This window comes from Erinaceus europaeus, chromosome X (genome assembly GCF_950295315.1).
Source record: "Erinaceus europaeus chromosome X, mEriEur2.1, whole genome shotgun sequence".
NCBI classification, from domain to species: domain Eukaryota; kingdom Metazoa; phylum Chordata; class Mammalia; order Eulipotyphla; family Erinaceidae; genus Erinaceus; species Erinaceus europaeus.
In genome coordinates, this window is record NC_080185.1 from 96,321,030 (window position 1) to 96,346,968 (window position 25,939).

The 25,939-nt window shown below is 39.2% G+C and overlaps 1 protein-coding gene across 4 annotated transcripts in view; it reads right to left on the reverse strand.

The window, feature by feature from the left end:
• Nucleotides 1–25,939, reverse strand: part of USP9X (ubiquitin specific peptidase 9 X-linked) — a 106,568-nt gene that overhangs the window by 60,632 nt on the left and 19,997 nt on the right. For all 4 annotated transcript variants that reach the window (XM_060182595.1, XM_007521105.3, XM_060182596.1 and 1 more), the window contains exons 2-4: nt 4,316–4,566; nt 2,734–2,879; nt 632–711 (exon numbers count right to left, since the gene is read on the reverse strand). In XM_060182595.1, the coding sequence (XP_060038578.1) occupies nt 632–711; nt 2,734–2,879; nt 4,316–4,411 (322 nt within the window). In that variant the 5' untranslated portion in view covers nt 4,412–4,566. The remainder of the gene's footprint in view (nt 1–631; nt 712–2,733; nt 2,880–4,315; nt 4,567–25,939) is intronic.

The following is a 25,939-nucleotide window of genomic DNA, read 5'->3' on the forward strand; positions in this document are numbered from 1 at the left end:
GGAAAAGCCATTACTGCCATTTGTTTTAATTACCAATGTCTTAAAAATGAATATAGAATGGTGTATAGCACAAAAGTAAAGAACTCTGGGGGGATGGGGATGTTCAGGTCCTGGAACATGACGGTAAAGGAGGACCTGGGTGGGGAGCTAGAGTGCTGTGCAGGAAAGTGAAAAATGTTACACATGCACCAACTATTATATTACCATCAACTATAAATCATTAATCGCCCCCCAGTAAAAAAACCACAGAATTAGTAGTCCTTTGGCTAAAAAAAAAAAAAAAATTCAACTGCACCTAAATTGATTACAACTTTTTTGTTGGCATATTAAAAACAAAAACATAACCTCATCTTCCAGGTGTTCTTAAGGTAAAAAAGGAAAAAAAAAACAACCTTTTCTGTATATTAAAACAATGGTTGAAGTTTGGGGCAGGAAGGTAACTCAGAAGCAAAGCATTATGTCTTCCATGTGCAAGGCACTGCATACACAATATGGTACACTTGTGCTCTGGCTCGTTGGTCTTTCTCAATTAAAAAAACATTAAAAATTAAGATGTAAATTAGGTAATTTATTTTACTTGTAAATACACAAATTTTATCTTTATTATAGGACAAACATCATGGGAACTTACCCTTTTTACTAAGATCAATAGCAGCTTCTAAAAGTACTTCTAACTCCCCTTTCGGCAAAACTGGGACCACCCATCGAGGCCTATAAGTTTTAATAAAAGTTTTTTTTTAAGATTATTGGTTGTACACCCAAAAAGGTATGACACTTAAAAACAAATTACTAATTATAATCAAAACATTTATCTCATCATGAAAATATTAAAACAAGGCTGTCTTCTGGGATTAAGCATAATACCTATTGTCCCTATAAACAACTTTTAAATCATTATTAAAGATCTGAAGACCTTTGGTGGCTCAGGTGCATATGAAAGTCTTTTTTGGGGGGATAGATAGCATAATTGTTATGCAAAGAGACTCTCCTGCCTGAGACTCCAAAGTCCCAGGTTCAAACTCCCCCTCCCCCCCACCATCAGCTAGAGCTTAGTACTTTGGTTTAAAAAAAAAAACAACTCGGGAGTCGGGCAGCAGGTTAAGCGCAGGTGGCGCAAAGCACAAGGACCTGCATATGGGTCCCGGTTCGAACCCCGGCTCCCCACCTGCAGGGGAGTCGCTTCACAGGCGGTGAAGCAGGTCTGCAGGTGTCTTTCTCTCCTCCTCTCTGTCTTCCCTCCTCTCTCCATTTCTCTCTGCCCTATCCAACAACGACAACAACAATAATAACTACAACAATAAAACAACAAGGGCAACAAAAGGGAATAAATAAATAAAATAAATATTTAAAAAAAAAAAACTCTTTTCACATAACCATTATACTCTCTCTTCAGCCCTCAGGGAGTCTTCTTCTAAAGTGAGTTTAAGGGTTGGGAAGACAGGACTTTCATGCCCATGGCACCAAAGATCTCAGGTTCAATCCTCTGCATCATCATAAACCAGAGCTGAGCAGTGCTCTAATTCAGAGAAAGAAAGAGCAGTATAAAATGGGGGTGGGGAGAGGCTGTGTACTACAAATATAAAGAATATTCTTAACTACTCTCCAGTTAAAAATTAAAAAAAAAAACAAAAAGGTTAAGTACATCAGACTAGTCAAGTTTACAAATGGCAGGCTCTGAGGAACTTCTTTATGACCTAAAAAAACTTTCAGGGTCATCTGAAATTATGTAAGTCATCCAGCAACCTTACATTCGATAAGACTATTAAGAAAAACATCTTCATAAAATCTCAAAAAGGGAAATCAAAGCCCAAGTAGGTTTATGTGCCTTAATATGCATGTGGCCCAGGTTTGAGTCCTGATACCACAGGGTAATGCCATGGCACTGGGGGAAATTCTGGTGCTGTGGCGTACGGTATCTCTCTCTTACCTGAATGAAAAAGTTGGCCCAAGTAGAGACACTGGCTCCACCAAGTGTGTGTGTGTGTGTGTGTGTGTGTGTGTGTGTGTGTGTGTGTGTGTGTGTGTGTGTCTGTGTGTAACATACAATTCTACTTCAGAAAACACACCAACTATAGTCATCATCATTAATCTGAAAGCTTTGTTGACATTATTACCACCTTTCATTTCTTTAAAAAAAAAGAATTCATTAAGAATCATGGATTCCAAAGTGCTTGCCAATGACTAAGAAATCATAAGCTATCAGGGGCCAGGTGGTGGAGCACCTGGTTAAGTGCAAACATTAGTGTGCAAGGACCTGGGGTTCAAGTCCCTGGTCCCCACCTGGAGAGGGAAAGCTTCGTGAGTGTTGAAGCAGGATTGCACATTTGTCTCTTTGCATCTTTCCTTTTCTATCTCCCCATCTCCTCTCAATTTGTCTCTAATAATTAAATAAGAATTTAATCTTATAAGCTATTAAGGAGACAGTGTGGTTAATGTGATATTCCTGTCTACTTTCTTTTTATTCACTATTAGTCACATTGCTGACAAATTGAGTTGCTTTTCTAGTGTTTTTTTTATTTGTTTGCTTTTTTTCATTTTAACGAGAGAGAGATACAGAGAGAACAACCAGAGTACTGCTCAGCTCTGGTTTATGGCTGGGCTGGGGATTGAACCTGGGACCTCAGAGCCTCAGGCATGAACTCTTTTGCATAACCATTATGCTGTCTCCCCAGCCGTTTTCCAGGGTATTATACACATGGGGGTATACACATGGGGGGGGGTGTGTGTGCTCACCTATTGATCATGTCATCCAACTTTGCCAAGTCAGTATGTGGGAATGCTGGCTCCTCATCTTCAAGTTGTGGTGGAGCATCGCCTTGGCCCTGTTCATCTGGGGGAGTTGTCGGGGAGTTTTCATTTGAAGAATCAGGCGATGAAGTCTTAATTAAAAATAAAATATTCTAGATTTAGCATTTATATCACATATAAAACATCTAGTAATCCTCAGGCAGAAGTTGAAAAACAAGATCAGAAAAGAAAACACAAGTAGAACCTGAAATGGAATTGGCGTATTGCACCAAAGTAAAAGACTCTGGGGTGGGTTGGTGGGGAGAATACAGGTCCAAGAAGGATGACAGAAGACCTAGTGGGGGTTGTATTGTTATATGGGAAACTGGGAAATGTTATGCATGTACAAACTATTGTATTTACTGTTGAATGTAAAACATTAATTCCCCAATAAAGAAATAATTTTTTAAAAAATCTAGTAATCCAAACACTAAACACAGATTGAAGGTATAATGTACATCTTAAAATATAATCTCTATAAATGTATGATCCAGGTACTTCCTGTACTGTGTTTCATTTACTCCTCAACAGTCTAATGGAGCATTCCATTACAATTTAATAAAGAAAGCTTTCAGTAAGAAATTAGCCCAACGTCACAGCTCAAATTCTGGTCTGAATTTGTCTTTTTTGTTTTGCCTCCAGGGTTATTGCTGAGGCCTGCTCCTGGTGGCCTTTCTTTTTCTTTCTTTTTTTTTCCTTTCTTCCCATTTTTGTTGGATAGGACAGAGAGAAATTAAGAAAGGAGGGGGAGATAGTGAGGGAGAGAGAAAGAGAGATACCTGCAAGTCCTGAGTTCAAACCCTAGCAATATATGTACCAGAGTGATGTCTGGGTCTTTTTCCTCCTGTCTTTCTCATCAAAAAAAACCATCTATACATATGTATATTTTCATTAAAATTATGACTAAAGTCAAAAGTTTATGGGAGAGGTTTAATGAAACAGCTAAATCCCTCAGAAAACAGTAATCAGGAGAGAGAATACAAATCAGTGGGAACAGAAATGAAAAAGGACATACTATCATAGAGACCACCAAAATATTATTAAAAAGATAACTATAATTAACTTTATCTCAATATATTGGACAATATAAAAATGTGCAAATTCGTAGAAAAGCACAATTTACCAAAAACACCCACAACAGAGCCAGATGATAGCTCACACTTTACCCTGAATTAAGCCCACTGAACTACCATGCACTTTGTAAGCTTCACAAGTGGTGGAGAGGTGCGGCTGTATCTCTCCTTCTCTCCCCCCCACCTTCTGGTTTTAAAAAAAAAAAAAAGTACAGTAACAGCTTTCAAATGTTATTATTTTTATTTTTCTGAGTGGGAGTGAACTGAGCATTTCTCCATCAGATGTGGTACCAGGGGATTGAACCCATGGATGCACATTCTACTACCAAACCACCTCCTTGATCCTAATGTAACAGTTGCTGATTATTTCACAAAAATTTCATAATCTGCTTCAGGGTTTTAGTATCCCACAATAGACACATTATGTATTTTAACTAATATCATAAATACTCCACCTGATTCTGATGGAGGGGGGGCTGAGACTGTCCATCAGGAGCCTGGCCCTGGTTGTCATTCCCTCCTACCGGAGAGCCACGAGTCGTGGCTGTCATACTCGACACAGGGCAGATCTTTGCAATTTTGTCTGCTTATGTAGTTGTCTTCAGAAAAGAAATTATAGTCCACTTATAGATGAAATACCAGCATTTGTCAGTCTTAAAAAGCTCCAACTCAAGAGTAAACCATCTTGCAGATAACATTGCATAACCTACAAGTAGAAGAAAAGTACACTTGTTTTAAATATTAAAAACATGAATTAAAGGTCAGTTCACATTTAACATTACCTGTGAATCTAGACAGGAGAAAAGTAGTTACTTAAATTAGAGAAAAAGTGAAAAGCTAAAGTTTCACTAATAATAAAGTCAACTTAATAAACTGACAATGGCATATCTGATGCTCTATCAAGAAAACATATATGGGGTGCAGTAGATAGGATCATGGTTATACAGAGACTCATCCCTGAGGCTCTAAAGTCCCAGGCTCAATCCCCTGCATCACCATAAATCAGAGCTGAGCTGTGCACTGGTTATATATAGTCTTATTTAGTATGTCAGTTTCCTCCAGGGATTCAAAGACCTATCAAGATACTTAACTGTCACCACTCCCCCCCCCCCCAAAGCACTACTCAGCTCTGGTTTATGGGGTATGGGGAATTGAACTTGGGACCTTGGAACCTCAAGCATAAGAATCTGTATAATCATTATGCTATCTTCTCTGCCCTTAGATGTCATTTTGATTAAATCATGGAAAGACAAACCTGGTCTTCAATTTGCTAATGTTTTCATACATCTTAAAAATATGCATATCTAACCAATGGCACAGGTACTGCGAACTAGTTTTTTATTAGAACACACACACAAGCATCACCCTGGCATATGGCAGTGCCAGGGATTGATCGAACATGACTGCAAGTCCAGTGCTCTACCATCTGCATACTTCTGCTATGATCCAATCTCTGCTCCCACCCCCAGGGTTTCACTGGGGCTCTGCACCTGCAACAATCCCCCTGCTCCCAGGAGACTCATCACCCCTGTCCCCCCTCCCTCGCCCCCCCACACAAGGTTAGAGACAGAGAAGAGAGACATCACAGCACACTCCACTGCTCATCAAACTCTCCCTTCCCACAGTACTCCCATGTGGTGGTGGTTGGGAGCTGGTTGAAACCTAGGTCCTTTTTCATGGTAAATTATGCCCCCTACAATCTGACTTTAAAAAACTTTTCAGGAATGAAGAGTTACACAACTAACTTTTATCACTGGTACTAGAGCATTATGAATGATTTTTAAACAAGCTTACTAGTGGTTGTACTTTAAGGTTGTACCTTAACCCTACTTTTGACAAGATTTTACTCCCGAACCATGACAGAGCTCTATAACCTGGAATTTCCTTACAGAAAAACCACCAATCTCAGTCCTTGCTATTTTAAACAGCCATCTCTATCACCACCTAAGAAAACTATCACAACCTAAGAAATGGATACCTTTTCCTTGGTGTGCTAAATTGTGAAAAAAACAACAACAAAAAAAATTGTATAAGAGCCTACACAGAATTCTTGAATTCAAGCATAACTATTAAAAAAAATCTCATCATTTAAAATTTGCCTAATCTTGGCTTTTCTAGGTCTTTAAAATAAAATGTTCTCTTTCCTATCACGTTCAGGGTACTTGGATATTTAAGGAAAGAATTTCCAATATAATTTGGAAAGGTTAAAAATGGAAAAGAAACATCAAGGAAACAGATGGGAATCATACCACTTAACTTGATTTCAAGAAGCAATCTCATGGGGTGTCGGTCAGGCAACCTGGTTGAGTTATAATAATGCGCAAGGACCCAGGCTAGAGTCCCCAGTCCCCACCTGCCACCTGTGGGGGGGGGGGGCTCATGAGTGGTGAAGTGGTGCTGCAGGTATCTCTGTCTCTCTCCCTCCCCCTTCCCTCTCAATTTCTGTCTCTATCCAATAAATAAATGAACAAATCAAAAAGAAGCAATCTCAGACTCTAAACCTTTTTTGCTTTCCAAGTAGTAGGACTAAAAAAATTTTTTTAAATCTTCTACCAAGTAAAAGCAGCTGTATCCTACTCAGAACTAAGCTACCCAATTAATTATGCAAGTGAGACTTTCTAGAGGAATGTTCGAACTTTAAATGAACATTATAGATTTAGGATAGAGAAAATGAATATGCAACAGCAAGTTCAACAGTCTCAACATTTCCCCCCCTCTATTAAACACCAACTATGAATTGAACTAATTGTCTTAATTTGTCAATTTTACTTATTCTGGCTTTCCGTATCAAAAAAAAAATCAAAGAGGAAAATTGCTCACTCATTTTTTTCTCCTTTCCTGATGCCTTTCTATTTAACTGACATCCACAACATTTTTCTCTTCTTAAAATAGCTGATTCACCAGAAACAAGAGACATAATTGTGAAACACGAACTGTATTAACTTTTAGCAGAAACTACATTTCTGATGATCACCAGAGAATAAGAATCTCCAGTACAATTATCTTCATCATTGAACCCCAAAGATTCATTGGCACACAGTTAAGTGCTCAAAACCAGAACGTGGTGTGTGTGTGTGGGGGGTGGGGGGGTGCAACGAGATGACACCAACACCACCACACACCAAGTAAAACCCTTCCCATCTCCTTTATTTTTTTATAATAGGTCTCATGCTGTTGTTCCCCCATTCCTACTCACTGCATTCTATCCTAGACTCCAATTTTAATAGCATTTTGTTACCAATCTGTTTGGTATATTACTGCTAAACTCATCTTCCTATATTTTCAGTCTCTGAAACCTTTAGTGGCGTTCTCTCCAATTACCGAAAGAATTATCATTTAACACCATTCACATAATTGGCCCTAACTTATTTTTCCCAAGTCATTTCTTATTTTCCAATTTCTTTTTTCTTTCTATCTCTTTATTTTTTAAGCCAATTTCAATACTATCAGTCAAGTCGACATGCTCAAATTAAGTAAAACTTTTAATGGTAGTAGTTATAAGTTGAAAAGGGTCTGTGAATATACATCTGTATTAAGGCATAAACATTACAATTTGTGAAAGAATTCATAAAAATAATGACAACAGCTTAACATTTCAAAGTTTAGTTTGTGTCAGGCACTATTCTAGCCAAGGTATATGTAAAAATTAATTCTCAGAACAAGTCATTTCAGGAGTAAAGAAACAGGTAGCATATGTTATCCTGTGCAAGGACCTGGGTTTAAGACCCCCCCCCCCCCGGCAATCTGTTCTCCACCTGTGGTGAAGCAAGTGCTGCAGGTGTCTCTCTCTTTTCCTTTCTGTCTCTCCTCCCCTCTCTGTTTCTCTGTCCTATATCAAAGAAAGAACAAAATAAAAAGAAATTGAAGAGTAAAAGTGATAGAGCCAGGCTAATAACGCAGACAGTACAAGCTCTAGTAATGTTGGAATAAACTACCATTAATCTCACATCTCAACTTCTAAAATAGACTATCAGGATGTTTATTGATACAGAAACATTTTCTTTTTTAAAAATTTTTTATTTACTTATTCCCTTTTGTTGCCCTTGTTGGTTTTATTGTTGTAGTTATTATTGTTGTCATTGTTGGATAGGACAGAGAGAAATGGAGAGAGGAGGGGAAGACAGAGAGGGGGAGAGAAAGACACCTGAAGACCTGTTTCGCTGACTGTGAAGCAACTCCCCTGCAGGTGGGGAGCCGGGGGCTCGAACCGGGATCCTTACACCGGCCCTTGCACTTTGTGCCACGTGCACTTAACCCGCTGCGCTACCGCCCGATTCCCACAGAAACATTTTCTAAAACTAAAATTTTCACTCATGTCAAAAAACTACTGCTTAGTAGGAAGATGAGAATTCATGGGAAAAAATTTGAAAAGCAGCAACAGCTGAGTCCACAACTATAAAACTAAATATCTTTAAGTAATTTTAAGCAGTCTTTGCCCAAGAGTAAAGGCCTTTCTTTTCCTAGCTCCACCAGCACTGCCGTTACCATTAATTAGCAGAGTATTCATCATTCTTTACCACACACTAGATAAATGATGCACAAAATCAGTCAAGGCTGCTATATTTAGTACGCACACCCCCCCATGTATGATGCCAGTTCTAGACAGCTTCACATCCAATCAACTTAGGCTAATATAAATATAGATGTCTAGGAGGAAGTCAGCTAGAGTTTTTCCCTGTTCCCAATTTTGAACTGCAGGCGTTTAATTGCAAGCAAAAGCAGCCAAAATCTTTGGAATTCTTTTCATCCATGCAAGCCTGACTCAAGAGGCAGAAGTTCAGCAAGACAAGATTTGCCCACCTCATAAGGTCAAGGTTGCTCATTTTAAGTACCAATCTTCCAGGACAGAAGAGACATGCTGAGAAGACCACACGCTGCATGAAAAAAAAGGGTGTCCTACCACAGTTCTAAAGCAATGGCATAAAGATTTTACTTGGGGGGGGGGGGGGGAGCAGTCCTAAGAGTGCTTACAGTTCTCTCAAGTTGAACTGACTTTATTTGGACTATACAGTAAAGCTCAAGCCAGAGGGTGTACCAGAAAACTGCGCAGAGGAAATAAGCAATTCAGATGGTCATTGCCCCATTTGAGCAACAAGCTAAATTTTAAAGCAGCTAACAGCTTACAAGAACCAGGGAAGAGATAACTAAGAAGTTTCCCTGGGATCAGAACAAACCTGATGAACTCCAAGATAGCCCCCAGCAAGGCAGGAGAATTTAGCAGTGAGTTCATTAAATACTAGAATGTCACCTAAAACAACAGGGCAGTCAGTCAGTATTGAAGACTAACATATAGATGTGAAACCAGCAGAGGAAGACATTACAGAAACACGGACAATGAAAACCTTGCTAAAAAAGCACTGTCATTTCAAGGGAACTGCATGTGTGATGAAAGTGTGTGTGTGTGTGTGTGTGTGTGTGTGTGTGTGTGTGTCCCCACCTTCAGACAGCAAAGTCAAAATGTCCCTCACCTATTAAGCCCCTGAAGACAGAAATTACAGGCTGCACACTCTGAGGAAAATAAGCTTTACAGGTATGCAGTCAGTCACTAGAAACAGGCCTTGAAAGAATCCAGAGACTTTTAAAGGCTGAAAAAAGTTTTGAGTTTCAATGAATTAAAGGAAACCTCGTTTAAATGCAGTAAAGGAAAACAGAATGACAACGTTTAAACAGAGACTATCAATAAAGGGACAAGAGTTAGAAATTTAAAAAGAGAGAGTCGGGCGGTAGCACAACAGGTTAAGCACACGTGGCGCAAAGCACAAGGACCGGCCTAAAGATCCTGGTTCGAGCCCCCAGCTCCCCACCTGCAGGGGAGTCCCTTCACAGGCGAAGCAGGTCTGCAGGTGTCTATCTTTCTCTCCCCCCTGACTTCCCCTCCTCCATTTCTCTCTGTCCTATCCAACAATGATGACATCAGTAACAACAATAATAACTACAACAACAATAAAAAGGCAACAAAAAAGGAAAATAAATATAAAAGAAGACAAAAAAAATTAAAAAAGAACTAAGTGAAAATCCTGGAGGCGAAAAGTACAATAGTTAAAATGAAAAATTCACTAAAGTGGTTCAACAGCATATATGAGCTGTCAGAAATGGCAAACTAGAAGACAGATCAATAGATTAAGCAGTCTGGAAAAAAAAATTGAGAGAAATGTTTTCATTGAATTTGGCCATAATTTCTTCCATATCCTTTGTTTCTCTGGGATCCCTTTACACTTAAGTTGGTATGCTTAATTATTATTATTGTTTTTTATTTATTTCCTTTTGTTGCCCTTGTTTTATTGTTGTAGTTATTATTGATGTCGTTGTTGGATAGGACAGAGAGAAAAGGAGAGAGGAGGGGAAGACAGAGGGGGAGAGAAAGATAGACACCCACAGACCTGCTTCACCACTTGTGAAGCGACTCCCCTGCAGGTGGGGAGCTGGGGGCTTGAACCAGGATCCTAATGCCAGTCCTTGTGCTTTGTGCCACGTGCACTTAACCTGCTGCGCTACCGCCCGACTCCCGGTATGCATAATTATATCCTTTTTTTTTTTTTTTTTTTTAACAAGAGCACTCAGGTCCTTGTGCAGGACCTGAACCTGGGACTTTGGAGCCTTGGGCATGAGTCTCTTTGCATAACTTGCTGAAATAAAAGGTCAACCCAGGGTTGTACATGTAGTGAGATCACCGAAGTAAGGAGCAAAAATAAAGACTATCTACCAGCTTCTTTTTTTTATTAGGAAAAGTGGGGACAAATATCAAAACAACCAAAATTCTTCCAAAAATGAATTTAGAGGGCCAGCAAGACAGCTCACCTAGGAAACTGCCTGCTTTGCCATGCTCACAAACCCAGGTTCAAGTCCTGAATACACCACATGGGAGTGCTATGGTGCCAGGGGATGAAGTCATTCATCCAGTATGATAGCATAAAGGGCTTGGCAGGCTCAATGCCCATGGAAAAGGGACTACAAAATCTAATCAAAAGAAAACACTTTGTACAGTGTATTATATTGTTCAAAGTTATTGAAAACAAAGTGGTTAAGAGTAGTGAAATCACACATGTGCAAAGCCCAGGTTCCACCAAAAAATAAAGTGAAAGGACAGTGAGGGGGAGGCACACCTGGTTAAGCGCATGTTACCATCTGCAAGGACCAGGGTTTTGAGCCCTCACTCCCCACCTGTAGTGGGGATGCTTCATGAAATGTGAAGCAGCTCTGCAAAAAATGTCCACAGGGAGTAGTGGCAATATAAGACAATGAACGTGCAGAATGTGATTAACCTATGAAGAGACATAGCTAGCAGATACACAAACTAGTTTTGAAATTCTAATTTCTACTGTTACTGACTGCATGATCTCAGGCAGTTTCCAAACTTCTGTGGGACTGACTCAGTTTCCTAGTCTGCGGATACAAGGCTGTGGGTTGTGATGATTAAGTGAGGCAATGAAGATCTTTAAGTGCCATCACTTAAAGTATTCAGTTAAGTTATTAATTCTCTTTTCCTGTCAGTAACATTCACAGGAGGGGAGACACTCTAAAGACAACTAGTGTAATTTAGTACTGGGCATTGACTATGAATGCTGGTTTCAGAGCTGAAAAGGGCTTGGTCAATATTTAGTCTGTTCTGCCCTAACAATGTAGTTTTGTTTGGGATTGAATTCACTGGCAAATGCCAGTAAACACACCTGCAAGTCACAGTTAATTCATCAACAACTTTCCCTCAACACATTAGTGTTTTGCACCAAGTTCAGCAGCCAAATGCAGCTGGGGCCAGGCAATAAAGATCTGGATGAGGTGGTCATGGTCACCCCACATTCTCCTTGGCTCCGTCTGAAAATGGGTCTTATTTCAACCTGTGTCCCTAACTCAGTAATTTCAACACTTTGTCATACTACATCTGCCTATTGTTTTAACTTTAAAAAAAATATCTATTTATTACCAGGGCACTTCTTAGCTCTGGTTTATGGCGGTGCAGGGGACTGAATTGAACCTGGGACTTCAGAGCCTTAAGTATGAGTCTCTTTGCATAACCATTATGCTACCCCCCAAAAAAAGATGTAGCAATAGTTTCTTGGATGTTTTTTATAATTCAATTACATTAACACAGAATCCTACCATAGTTGAAAATTTTATCTTTATTTATTTATTTATTTGATAGAGATAGAGACAGCCAGAAATTGAGAGGGCAGGAAGTGACAGAGAGGGAATGAGACAGAAAGACACCTGCAACGCTGCTTCACCACTTATGAACCTTTCCCCCTGCAGGTAGGGACCGGAGGCTCGAACTAGGGTTCTTGCACATCGTAACATATGAGCTCAACCAGGTGCACCACCAACTGCCGCCCCCCTCCCCCCGCCGTAAGTTTTCAATCGAAGATATCTTACCATCTTTAAGACAAATCCTAACAATAAACTTATTATTCCTCTCAGAATTTATGCTGGCTCTAAAGAAAGCACGACACTAAAGAAACCTGCAATAAAACTGCAAAATTATGTGGTGCAACATAGCCATCTGCTGGGTGAAACAATAAGCAAATGAACAAAATCCACTTTTGCATAAATAGAAGTAACAATTTAGCAAAAAGTGAAATGACCTGTTAAATATGGAATTGTAGTCCTGGTGTCAATTCAATATAAATACTGTTTAGCACCCAATACTAAACAAGTTCAAGCTTACTAAAATTCTGGTTCTACATCAACAGAATTCTTTTAAATTACTTTCCAACTTAATGCTGCTTAAATATATATGCAAAAATGAAGTTAGAATTAAACTCCTTATGCTTATCAAATTATACAAATTTATAAGCTAAGCATAAAACTATTAATACTAATACAATTTGACAGATGGCAGCATATTTCTCACCAGGGACCTGGCTGACCTCATACCATAGGACTGAGGCTTCGCCCAAAGCAGGGGAAGGCCTGACCTAACCTAGGTCTATGGCATCACAATGCCGGACCCTCCCATGTGAGCCATCCCGCTGTCTCTTTGAATTACATGTTTTAACTTGAGTGGAAAAAAAAAAATGGGAAAAAGGGAACAGAGTGAACTTAAAAAGCTATAGTTCTGCTAGGAATGGAAAAGGGGTACACAAAGACTTATGAACATGTCGAAAGGGCAGGGAAAGGTAGCATAATTGCTATGCAAACAGACTGTCATGCCTGAGGCTCAGAAGTTCCTGGTTCCATCCCCCACACCACCGTAAGCCAGAGCTGGTGAGTGCTCTGGTGAAAGGAATTTTAAAAAGATGTGGAAATTTAAAATTTAAAAAGATGTGGAAACCTGCCATCAATGCAAAAAATTCTATGCCTAATATCCCTTTTGAATATTTTCTGTTACAACACTGTGAAGCTTGTTTCTGTTAGCAAGGAAACCCCTTTTTATTGATACCTACTGGTTATAGCAATGCTCATAAAACAAAATACAATTTTCTACAATTATACAAAATACAATTATAATCTTTCAAAATACTGGAATGTAAAGTGTACATATATCCCCCCAGGCTAATTTAAAAACAATAAATTTTTTACTTACATATCCTTTCATTAGTTGCTTACAAAGGAAAGGAGGTTCTAATGAATTCCAAACCCTAAACAAATCAAACTAGTATAATAATTATTATTGTACATGTGCATCCAGTGGGTAACCTTTTTGTCGGAATCTTCCACAACTAGAGTAAAGTCACAAGTATAGAGGGAAAGGCTTAAAAAGGAAGTCACAGAATTTTAAACTCAATGACATTATCCTTAGCATCACATTAAAAAACAAAGTATGCAATTTAATGTCTTTTGAGTTTATTCAGAACTGTATGGCTACCATCATCATCAACCCTAGAACCTTAAAAACTCCAAATAGCAATTACTTTCCATTCTCTCCTCCCTGCCCTCAAGTTGAGTGTTTCGTCTTAACCTATCTATGTTAATAGTATATATAACAGTCTCGTAAAGAATTCTTTCACTTAGCACAGTTTGCTTTTCTTCAAGGTTTAGTCAAGCTGTAATTTCTCAGTATTCCCTCTCTCTCTTCGCTTTCCTTTTTTGATGCCATCAGAGCTCACAAGTGTGCAACTTCCACCATTCCCAGCCCTACTTCTGTATTCTTTTGATGGAAGGAGAGAGAAAGACATCACAACACCACTCCACCATCTGTGGCTGTTTCTTCGGTGCTACGGTACTACAGAGCCTCAAAAACACATACATTACTGTGTGGGCTGTCTCCTGGCCATATTTTCTGTATGGTATACATTTATGCTTCATTACTTGATGGGCATTTTGTTGCCCTTGTAACTGTTTTATAAATGTTGAATGTATTAAAAGAACTCTTAGAGGAAAAGTCTCCTTTAAAATCTGTCTTGGCACAATTACTCCTAGAAGCTCAAAAGAACACTGCAGGGGGGCAGGGAAGGGGTTCACCCAGTATGTTACCATGTGTGAGGGAGGGAGGGTCCAGGTTCCAGTCCTAAGTCACCATATGCAAGTGCCCAAAGGGAGGAAGCTTCAGGAGTGGTAAAGTGGTGTCTCTTCCTTCTCTCTCTCTCTATTTAGAAGGAAGGAAAAATGGCTACTGGGAGCATGATGCAAGCACCAAGTCCCAGTGATAACCCTGGCAGCAAAAGTAAATAATTAATACTGCAGTGAAGGTTAATGCTCAACTTATTTAAAAAAAAAAAACTCAACTCATAAGAAAAAATTAGAAGCTATACTAAATGAAAATAAAAATTTTGAATACAATGTTAAAGTAAAAAAAGAAAACTAAACAAGCTCAAAACATAAAACCCAAACAGCTTAATTATAGCACCCCCCCCCCCATCGCACTTTACTGAGACACTATTAATAATAATTAGAGGGTTTGGGAGTCAAGCGGTAGTGCAGCAGGTTAAGCGCGGGTGGCGCAAAGCGCAAGGAACAACGTGGGGATCCTGGTTCGAGCCCTCGGCTCCCCACCGCCCGTGAAGCAGGTCTGCAGGTGTCTATCTTTCTCTCCCACCCCACCCCCGTCTTCTTCTCTCTCCATTTCTCTCTGTCCTATCTAACAATGATGACGTCAATAATAACTACACCAATAAAACAGCAAGAACAAAAGGGAATAAATAAATATAAAATAATAATAATAATAATTAGAGGGCAGAGGTCAGCAATGTTTGACAGATCAATGACATTAGAAGCAAAAGAGTTAAAGGTAAGGTCTTCTTTAAAATGGGTGAGCTACATGCTCAGGTCCCTTCTAGCTAGATTTTCATGAAAGAATTAAATAATGGCTGTGTGGCAAATGCAGGGTTCAAAAGGCAGCAAAATAACAAGGAAAACACACCAAAAGAGCTCAGACATGATGGTTAAGAGTACAGCCTGGAGATAATCTGTCTTGGTTTGCATTCCTGTTCGGCCACTTACTTAGGTATTCAAGCTGGACAAGTTCCTGAAACCCAGTCGATTCAGAAATTTGTTAATAAATGAGCGGTCCCTTACAGGTCTTCAGGCATAATGCACTGTACTGTGTGTTTGTACATTATCTTTAGACAGTTTAATGTCACCTCCGTATCATATATAATACATTAAAATTATGATGGAGTGGTCCAGGAGGTGGCGCAGTGGCTTAGGAACTAGACTCTCAAGCATGAAGTCCTGAGTTCAATCCCCGGCAGCACATCTACCAGAGTAATGTCTGGCTCTCTCTCTCTTTCTCTCCTCCTATCTTTCTCATTAATAAATAAATAAAATCTTTAAAAAATTTATGATGGAGTGGTCCGGGAGGTGGCACAGTAGATAAAGCATTGGACCCTCAAGCATGAGGTCCCGAGTTCAATCCTTGGCCGCACACGTACCAGAGTGATGCCTGGTTCTTTTTCTCTTTCCTGCTATCTTTCTCGTTAATAAATAAATAAAATGTTTTAAAAAATAATGCAATCCCCATCAAGGTCCCACCAAAAAAAATTTTTTAAGAGACTAGAACAGGGCAGGGGTAGATAGCATAATGGTTATGCAAACAAAATTGCCATGCCTGAGGTTGAGGTCCCAGGATCAATTCCCTGCACCACCATAAACCAGAGCTGACCAGTGCTCTGGTTAAAAAAAAAAAAAAAAGAGCGAGATAGACTAGAACAAAAATTTTGTCTGGAACCAAAAAATACCCAGAATTGCCAAAATAATCTTGAGGAAAAAAAGAATATGAATACCTATCAATATCAGAATGGATAAATAAACCACAGTGTAGGGCACACAGTGAAATACTATACAGCAGCGAAGAAATTAATCATGTACTGAATGAAAGAAACCAAATACGAGGGAGGATGTTGTATTAGTCCATTTATATGAAGTTTAAAAAACAGGTCAGAATAGGGTTTTTTCCAGGGTGGGGGCAGAGACATAATAAGGGAGTCTTCTGGGATGCTGGAAATGTGTTTTTTATCTGAATGGTAGTTACACAGATGTATACATTTGTTAACGTTTACCAAAATTTTTATGCACCTCGAGGCCCGGGAGGTGGCGCAGTGGACAAGACGTTGGACTTTTGCAAAAGCATGACATACAGATTTTAATGCCTCCTTATCGCATGCTCCGGAGTGATGCTATGGTTTCCTAGCACATATGGTCTACAAAGATCCCTTTCACGAGAATAAAGAAATGAAAATTCTCTCTCCCCCCACCCCCACTTTTCCTTTCTTTCCTTCTTTCTCTTCTATTTGACATCACAGGGCTATTGCTGGGGCTTGGTGCCTGCAAAGCCCCACAGGTGAGGGAGGCACTGCCTAGCTCCTTACTGCATTACTTTTAAGCAACAGTAATGTTCTTAAAGTAGTAGCTAAACATCAGGTGAACGCCTCAACAAATTTTAAGCTGGTCTGCCAGCAAAGAAATTATAGCCCTGGCCACCAAGTCTGGGCTCCAAATTTACACTAAAGCTGTTGGCAAAGCACAGCTTACCTAAGGAGTCTAAGGAAAATAAAGGCCTCTAGAGATAGACACCAAGGAGAAGCAGCAGGAAGGAAATATTTCAAGTGTTAGACTATCCTGTCCTTATCAATCCAAACAGCTCCCAAACATACTAATCCTTTCCTAGTTTTTTTTTTTTATTTCTCTTTATTTGAAATTCTCTTTTCTAGGCTCCTATGTTTTCCATCTCTCAAATTTATTAACACATACACAAAGTAGCCTGAGTCAGTTCTTGTCCAAGTTGGTTTTATAAGTATGAGCAGTGAGAACCTAAGAAGTCAGTTAAGTGAATTAACACAGAGAAAGCAAGATAACTATAAATAAAATGTATCGCTTTTGGTTCTGAGTCTAGTACTCTTCCAGAGACTATACCATCTTTTCTTAGAATAAGAACATTATTTAAAAAATTTTTAATAGTCCAAAAGGAGCCATTGAAAATTACTTTAATGATTGAAAAGAATATTCATCCATTTTGTTATCAAGCAATTTTAAAAGCTGCAAAATAACACCTATAAAACATACATCTTATCAGACAGAAACTCGTCAGCAAAATTCACCCAAACCTGAACTAGAATTTCATTGTTTTTACTATTCTAATTTTTTGTACCTCTATCCCGTTTTTTTTTAAATACTTTATTTCTTTATTGGATAGAGACAGGGAAAGAGGAACAGAGACATCTGCAGCACTGCTTCACCATTCATGAAGCTTTCCCCTTTCAGGGCTTGAACCCAGGTCCTTCCTTGGGCATTGTAGCATACACTCACCCAGGTGTGCCACACCACTAGTTTAAGATAGAACATACCACATCTGGTTCACCAAACATTAAAGTGCTAGAAAGTAAGGATCTGTATATCCCCTTATGCCAGAAGAGTTATTATATACTGAATAAGTTTAACTCAGTCATTTAAAATAGTAATCGCCCAGTTCAAACCCTTTCCAATTTTATCCAGGTTAAATGTCTTGCTTACTAGTTAGTAGAAAAGTTACAACTGCACCCCAAGCCTCTTACCTGAGAGCAGAGCTCTTTACTACCCACTAGATATGAGGAAGGCTCTGATCCTTGACAGTTCAGACACAAAAACTGAACCTCAAGAAATGTGTCAGTTCACCTTTCCAGCAGATGTCTCTGGAAGGGGGGGGGAGTAGCAGTACTGGTGGTGGTGGTCAAAAGTATAGGAAAAATATTACCCTGAGGTCAGATAAAGTTAAGACCACTTCCAAGTGGACAATCAGAAACTACTTCATAGAGATGGCATATGAACTAAGAATTGACAGGTTAGCCATAAAGGGGAAATGGTAGAATGGTAGTTCCATGCAGTATCTTAGAAACAAGAAAGGCCAAGAACACCTGTATCAATTATGAACAAGGTGATTAGATGGGAGAAAAAATGTCCTTGGTCCTAGGACATACTCATTCAATACATGCTTCACCATGTGCAAGGACCAGGTCTGAGTTACCAGCAACTGCATGGGAGCATCACCATCACTCTCTAGTTTCTCCTTTCTAAATTAAATGGGGGGGGGGGGGGAGTCTGCCAGGTGAGGTAGAATGCAGGCAGGTCCCTACACACCAAATAAAGAACCTCAGAAAAGTAGACCCCAGTAGAGCACCACAGATAGTGGAGAAGTGCTGAGGTACTCCCTCCTCCTCCATCCCACTTCAATCTCTAAATCAAGCTTTTGTTCTTTTTTTTTTTTCCATCGTTGGGCATGGGAGACCGCTCACCAGTACTGTGCATAGGCAAAACCGTGTATTCATCCACACCTTGGACACAATTAACAAAAAAATAGACTGAGGGAGTCGGGCTGTAGCGTCGCGGGTTAAGCGCAGTGGCGCGAAGTGCAAGGACTGGCTCAGGGATCCCGGTTCGAGCCCCGGCTCCCCACCTGCAGGGGCGTCTCTTCACAGGCGGTGAAGCAGGTCTGCAGGTGTCTGTCTTTCTCTTCCCCTCTCTGTCTTCCCCTCCTTCCTCTATTTCTCTCTGTCCTATCCAACAACGATGACAACAATAATAATAACTACAATAATAAAACAACAAGGGCAACAAAAGGGAATAAATAAATAAAATTTAAAAAAAATAGGCTGAAAGAAAGTATGCCCAAAATGACTGTGGGGGGGGGGAGGTTCCTCTGAAGTGATTATTTGTGATCATTCTCCCCATGATGCACTGGGAAAACTAAGGCAATTTTTGAGCAGTCTGACAGAGCTCCCTCCCATTTTCTATGGCTCAGAAACTGACAGCCAGTATCAGTAAAGGAGTAGGCCTGGAGGTACAACAATAATAATCCTCAGTCGGGACCCACAATCCTCTTGTCCTTGGTCCATTTTCAGCAACCTCGAGTCAAAAGGTCTTTAAGGCTGAGGTGGTGGCTCTGGGTTCATCCTGACACAACTATGAACTAAAATGCTTTCGAGTTTGGAATCAATGATTAACATACAGCTACAAACACAGTAAACATGAGTTTATATAATTTTCGTGAGTCTGGGCAAATACTGTATGTAGGCATACATACAATCAAACATACTATTATACATCATACATTCCTGAAAAATGTGACAGGAGTCAAGTACATTAAAAGCCAAACAACAGGCTTTTAGGGGTGCCTCCCCCAGAGTAAGAGTGCATAATCCTCAAGTGTGCTTCCCTTCTATTACATGTAAGCTTTACTGCACATTCACCATACTTGTTTTTGTCTCATTCTAGTTTCATTAAGCCTTCACTTAACGGAGAGAGTAAGTTCTTAGAAACTCCAAGTTTAAGCAAAACAACAGATAATGACAGCAGACCTATTTAATGTGGGCCAGGCTGTTGTTTTTTTTTTTTTTTCTTATCAACAATGGCATCACTGGAGAAGTCTGTATTTCATTCACGACTGAACAAAGTCAACCAACATTAACCACTGAGCACAACGTAATGCAGTTAAAGATTCATACCCAAAATCAATTCCCAATCTCAAGCATTATTAAGCTTAAGGTCTCCAGTTGATGTACTTTCAGTCTCCATTCATTTTAATGCTGTTTCTTCTTTCTTTAAATTTGGATAGAGACAAAGAAACTGAGGGGGAATAGGGAGGGTGAAAGAAAAAAAAAGAGAGAGGGATGGAGACATGCACTACTATTTACCTCTTACAGAGCTTCAGGGGGACGGGGGCTTGAACCCATATCCCTGAGCATGGTAATGTGCACTCAACCAGGTACAAGCCATGCAAGGGACCCAGGTTGGAGCCCCACTACCATGAGAGCCGCTATGGCGCTGGTGGAAACTCTGGTGCTGTGGTAGCTCCGTCTCTCTTTTGCTCTACCTGAATTTAAAAGTGTCCAGGACTGGTGGAACTCCCATGTGCACAAGGCAAAGGCTCTGCAAAAAGAAGGAAAGTAAGTCTGGGGGGCTGGAGATAGTAGAGTGAGTCACTTACCTTGAGAGAAGCATCGGATTTGCCTTTGGCACCACACAGGAGAATCACCAGAGGAAGCACCACCGATGCAACAGTGCTCTAGTACCTCTCCCTTTCTCTGGCTCCCTCTGTCTGAACTCAGCTCTCCCTCTCAGTCTTCCTCTAACTGAAAGGGAAGTGGGGGTGGAGTGGGGAAGGGGGGAGGAGGCGAGAGAAGGGACAATGACTAGGTCACTCCACACACACAAAGAACAACCCCTGGGGTGGCAAGGTAGATAGCATAATGGTTATGCAAAGACTCTCATGCCTGAGACTCTGATAGAAATTAATGTGATTCAAATGGCTATTTCCCTTATCAGTATAAATTTATCCTTAAAAAGACTCTTGAGGGCTTGGCTGTCATCCTGTAAACCTCAATGGCCACAGAGGACAAAGAGGAGGATGTCTCTGAGGTAGGAGACTCAAGTCCTACAAGAGTAAACAGAGGCAGGAGGACAAGAGATAGAGGCTGGACAGTGGTGCACCTGGTTGAGTACACTTTAGAGGGCACAAGGACCAGAGTTCAAGCCCCAGGGGCCCACCTGCAGGGGGGGAAGCTTCACAAAACAGTACTGCAGGTTTGTCTTTCTCTTCCCTCGTGATTTCTGTCTCTAGCCAATAAATAAGTAAAGTATTTTAAGAGGACAAGGAGTAATACGACTTAGTATACCAAATATGTAACTGACATCTGATTTAAGTTGCTTTTCTGCATGATGAAATTATCAGAAGTGAGGAGTTTTGCTTTTATCACTTGATGCTATCTACATTTTTATTAATTTAATTTCATAATCATATTATGAAAGAATACATATAAATATTTAGAAAGCTTTCCATCAAATAAACTGGCTTAAGTGTTTAAAATTTTGGGGGTCTGAAGATTCACGTACACAGAGTATTATCCTGTTAGACCTGAAATAAAATATAGTATGGTATTGCCTCATCCCAATTTAGCCTTCCTTTAACATGGCATTCAACTACCACTTGCCTGCTTTCAAAATGGTTCTCTTTGTCTCGTTGACAAAGGTTTCGTGGCAAATGAACGGGGCAATTCTGTTTTGCTCACCAATGTTACCCTTACCTGGTAAGATAACTAACACATAATAGGCATTTAACATGCGATTGTTGGATTTACAATAAAATACAAAATGTCTCAAGGAAGATTAGGCAAAGTGGCAAACCTGAATTATTTAAATCAAATTAAATTATTTAAAGTGGCAAATCTGAAGTTAGGTATTTGGAATTCATTATTTTTTAACAAGAAGGAGAGAACTCGGGAATTTGTGCCTTCAAATTGGGCACTCTACCCCACTATGCCACTAGAATTCATTTCTAAACTTGCAATTCTGCAACGGGAACTTTGTAGAAATACTTTTTTTTTTTTTTTTTTTTAAACCAGAGCACTGCTCAGCTCTGGCTTATAGTGGTGCAGTCTATTGAACCTGTGAGTTTGGAGCCTCAGGCATGAAAGTCTCTTTTCAAAACCATTATGCTATCTACCCCTGCCCTATAAATACATATTCTTGGACCCTATTCCATACACACTGCACCAAACTCTTGGGAAAGGGGATTTGTTCCAGTGAGTCCTTCATGTTTGAGAGCCACTATTCTAAATTAGGACATGATAAACGATGATCACAGGCACAAATCCAGCCCGTTTTCATATAACCAACAGCTGAGAATAGATTTTATACAAGAACATTTTCAATCAATTTGGTAACATGGAATACAACTTTAAATTCCAAAATCAGTACAAGGAAAACAATTCCTTTGATAATAGTTGTTCAACATGCGCCAAGTGCTCAGTGCTAACACAGCTGAAGAATAAAGTAATGAGGGTGGGGGTCGATAGCATGATGGTTATGCACAGAAACTCTCATGACTGAAGCTCTGAAATACCAGGTTCAATCCCGTACACCACCAAAAACCAGGGCTGAGCAGTGCTCTGGGGAGAAAAAAAAAAAAAACCCTAATGACAATAGATCAGTTTTGTATAAGCAGATATTAGAGTCAAATATGCCCTTGGATTCTGTTTACAGGGAAACAATAAGCTGTACTTCTAATGTGTTCCTTTTAATTTTATTTCAATGAGAAACACACAGAAAGAGACAAGACACCAGAAAACTGCTCAGCTCTGGATTATGGTGGTACTGGGGACAGCCTGGGGAGAGAGCTGGGGACTCAGAGCCTCTGGCATGAAAAGTCTTTGTATAACCATCATGCAGGCTCCCCAGCCCTGCAATATGCTAATACACAAAATGGGAGAAAAAGAAACACCTGACCATATTATCTACTACCAGGGAAAGATGTAAGTGTGGCTACAAAGTAAGAGTGGCGACAAAGGTAGTGGAATTCAGAGATTTTAATAAATATGATTCATTAGATATGGAAATAGCTTCATATAGAAGGTAGTATGGACATAATACCTTAGTCAAGTTACTTTCTGAGCCGTGCTTCTCATCTGAAAAATGAGTCTGACTAGATTTAAGATCCCTTCCAAGAGTACTCATCATAAAAGGATTATTAGATTAAGTCAAGCTGTTCCATGTAATGAGGAGGATTAACAAAAACGCAAAGAAAAATAGAACTCACACCAATTATATGGTGAGCTGACTATTCACCCAACAAATAAAAGAATTACTAAATGCTGGACATTTTTCTAAGTGCTAGAAATATAGCAGTAACTTAGGACATTGAGTGTGATCAGATGAATGCCAACAACTTAAACTGAATTTGGAGGCATAATTAATCAAAATTCCAGTACAAAAAAGTCAGTGTATCAAAGCAATAATATAGAAAAGGAGGTCATACAAGAGTATGTAAGTTCTATTCAAAAAACTAAAAGCAAGGGGTCAGAAGAGAGCTCACACAGTGCAAGCAAAGCTTTGGGTTCAAGCCCCAATGGCACGTGGATAGAACCAGTGCTGTGGTGTTCCTTCTCTCTCTGAAAATTAAGGAATAGAAATTTGGGCTAGGCAAGCCCCTCAGTGATTACGGTGCAAGCCCTGGTGTCCACTCCTGGGCACTACATTATAACTAGATGGATGTATGCCTAAAACCATAATGCAATAATTCCAGAAGAACTCATTTCTACTGTATCTGGCATTTGGGTTCACTGGAGAAGACCTAAATTCACACTGAAATTCTATTCTACTTAAACTGAAAGGTTAAAGGAAGCCTCTAATGGCTTCCTTTAGAAATAGTTAATACTCAACAACAGTAATAACTACAACAATAAAACAACAAGGGTAACAAAAGGGAATAAACAAGTATTTAAAAAAAGAAATAGTTAATACATGTAAGATAACAGTCATAAGTTGATTCAATCTTCTATAAGGTACAATAAAGACAATATTAGAGCTAGGAAGGGCATTTGCAATAGGTCAGTCCAATGGCCTTCACTTCATATATCATAATTACGGTAGTTAATTTCTGAAATAGTGTATGGCATATAGTATGTGCCCCACAAATGTTTACTGGATGAAACAGAAATACCTTACTGATGATATTAATAATGCTAGTACTAGAGCTTGAACCACAATTCTAAGGTGTTTAGTAAGGGATAATGAGTCTATTTACATGCCGTCTACATACATGAAATTTCAGTCTCTCCCAACTATTAATGCAGTAGCCTAACTTTCCTCTATATTTGTGTCAAGATCTTTTGGCAGTGTGACCAAGAAAACTAAACCCAAGGAAGAATATTACTGCTCGAGATCAGGACACCAAATTTAAGATCTCCCCTTTGCCTAAAATGAATATTAAGCAAAACAAACCCTAGTTGCATAGTAGAATTATTTGTCTAGCCTTTTTTTTTTTTTAATGTTCAGCTCCTTCCCCAGACCTACTCAATTATGATCTCCAGAGTAGGACCTAGGCAAATACATTTTGGGGAGAGAAGAAATAAATGCCCTACAGGTGATTCTCATACACAGCTGAGGCAGAAAATTGCTGTTAGGTGGCTCAGGAGGTGATGCAGTGGTTTTAAGTGTTAGACCCTCAAGCATGAGGTCCTGAGTTCAATTCCCAGCATCGCATAGGTCAGAGTGATACTCCGGTTAGTCTTTCCTCATCTCTCTCATAAGTAAATAAACCCTGTAAAAAAATAAAGAGGGGGAAGAGAGAGATAAAGAAATAGAGGAAAATCATTGTTAGCCGGTAACAAATTTAGCCATTTGCTGTTGAACGTAGATACAGTATGTGTGTGTGTTGTGAAGCCGTGAGACTAGTACAGGCATGATAAGAAAATATGCAGATTAGATACTTGTCTTATGACAGCTCATTCCTTAAAAATATATTTAATTGGTCATCACTTTCTATTCAGTGGTAATAATATATCCAAATGTCTCGTTAGTAGAAATGTTAGGAAGTCTTTTTTATGTTTTAATGAAAGATTTCAAGGACATTATCGTCCACTTGACAAATTCTGTGCCACAGAGACTGCATGATTCTATATAGCAGGCAGCAGGCTTCCTAGGAACTCACTGTAGCCCTTGATATAGAATTTAGCTCAGTGGAATAAAATTTTAGAAATAAGCACTAAATAAAGCTGTTGTTGAGTTTCTTCATTCTATAAAACCAACAAGCAATGCTACAAAAAAGAAAAGGGAAGTTTTAAAAGGTTAAAGGCTTTGTGAAAATTAAGTTGATTTTAAACTAAATGAAACAGCGTTCTCATATTAGGTTTATATGATACCTAGTATTTTAAAGGATTACTTTTGTTTAGTCTTTCTCTTCACCAACCGAGATACCGAGCTATTTCCTAAGGTGCAGATTATTACCACACTGTTTACAAATTAATTTCATGAGAAGCCAGTCACCACTCTAATATATATGCCCCACTGAGGATAGAACCAGGAGCCCCACCATACATATATGGCCCCCACCAATGTCATGATTTTCAGTATTTCAATCTGAAACTACTTTAGTACAGAAGATAAATCAAAAGTTGCAAATGGTTTTGGTAAATAGTAATCAGTGTCATTTCACTAATGCAGTACAGTAGTGAAAGCACTCTTAGATAAGTCTAGAAGACCTCCACTCCTCCTCTGAATAATGGAGACAAAACTACCTACATAGGTCCAAAGTGGAAATTTTTTAGTGTTGGCACAATAATATTCAATATGTAACAATTATGCTGGTAACGGTTGAGGAAAACCATTATACAACCTTAAAGTTGTATAACACCCAGAAAGCAGCTGAGAAGTGGTTTTCAATTCTGCTTACGAAAATCACCCCGTGCTTCTAAAACATCTTTACCCAGGCCCCATATCAGACCTATTAGTCAGTTTCTAGGAGCGGAACCCAGGCTTCCCCCCCAAGGCCCCCAAATGATCCTACTGTGCAATCAGGGTAAAGGATCAATCCACTTACCCTTCCTTACATGTTAGACTTTATTTTAGACATAAAGAAGCTGTAAATTGTTAGGGTTTTGAAAGATACAGTTGCTTAAAGAATGAAATGAAACTAAAATTTTTTTTTCTATTTTTGAAAAAGATGCAGAAAACATATCAACATGACAAAACACAGCGCAGGCTATCATAAAAGGATTACTTTTTGAATCAACAAAACAACAACAAAAAAAATCAGCTTGGTGACCTAAAATTTTGTCAAAGTTATTATCCAAAATACTTAGAAAAGAGGGCTAATCCTTTTAACATACACACAAAAACTTTCTTTAACCTGACTTAAACCGGATGGTTTCACTGTTAAAATTCTGAAACCAAAGTAAAAA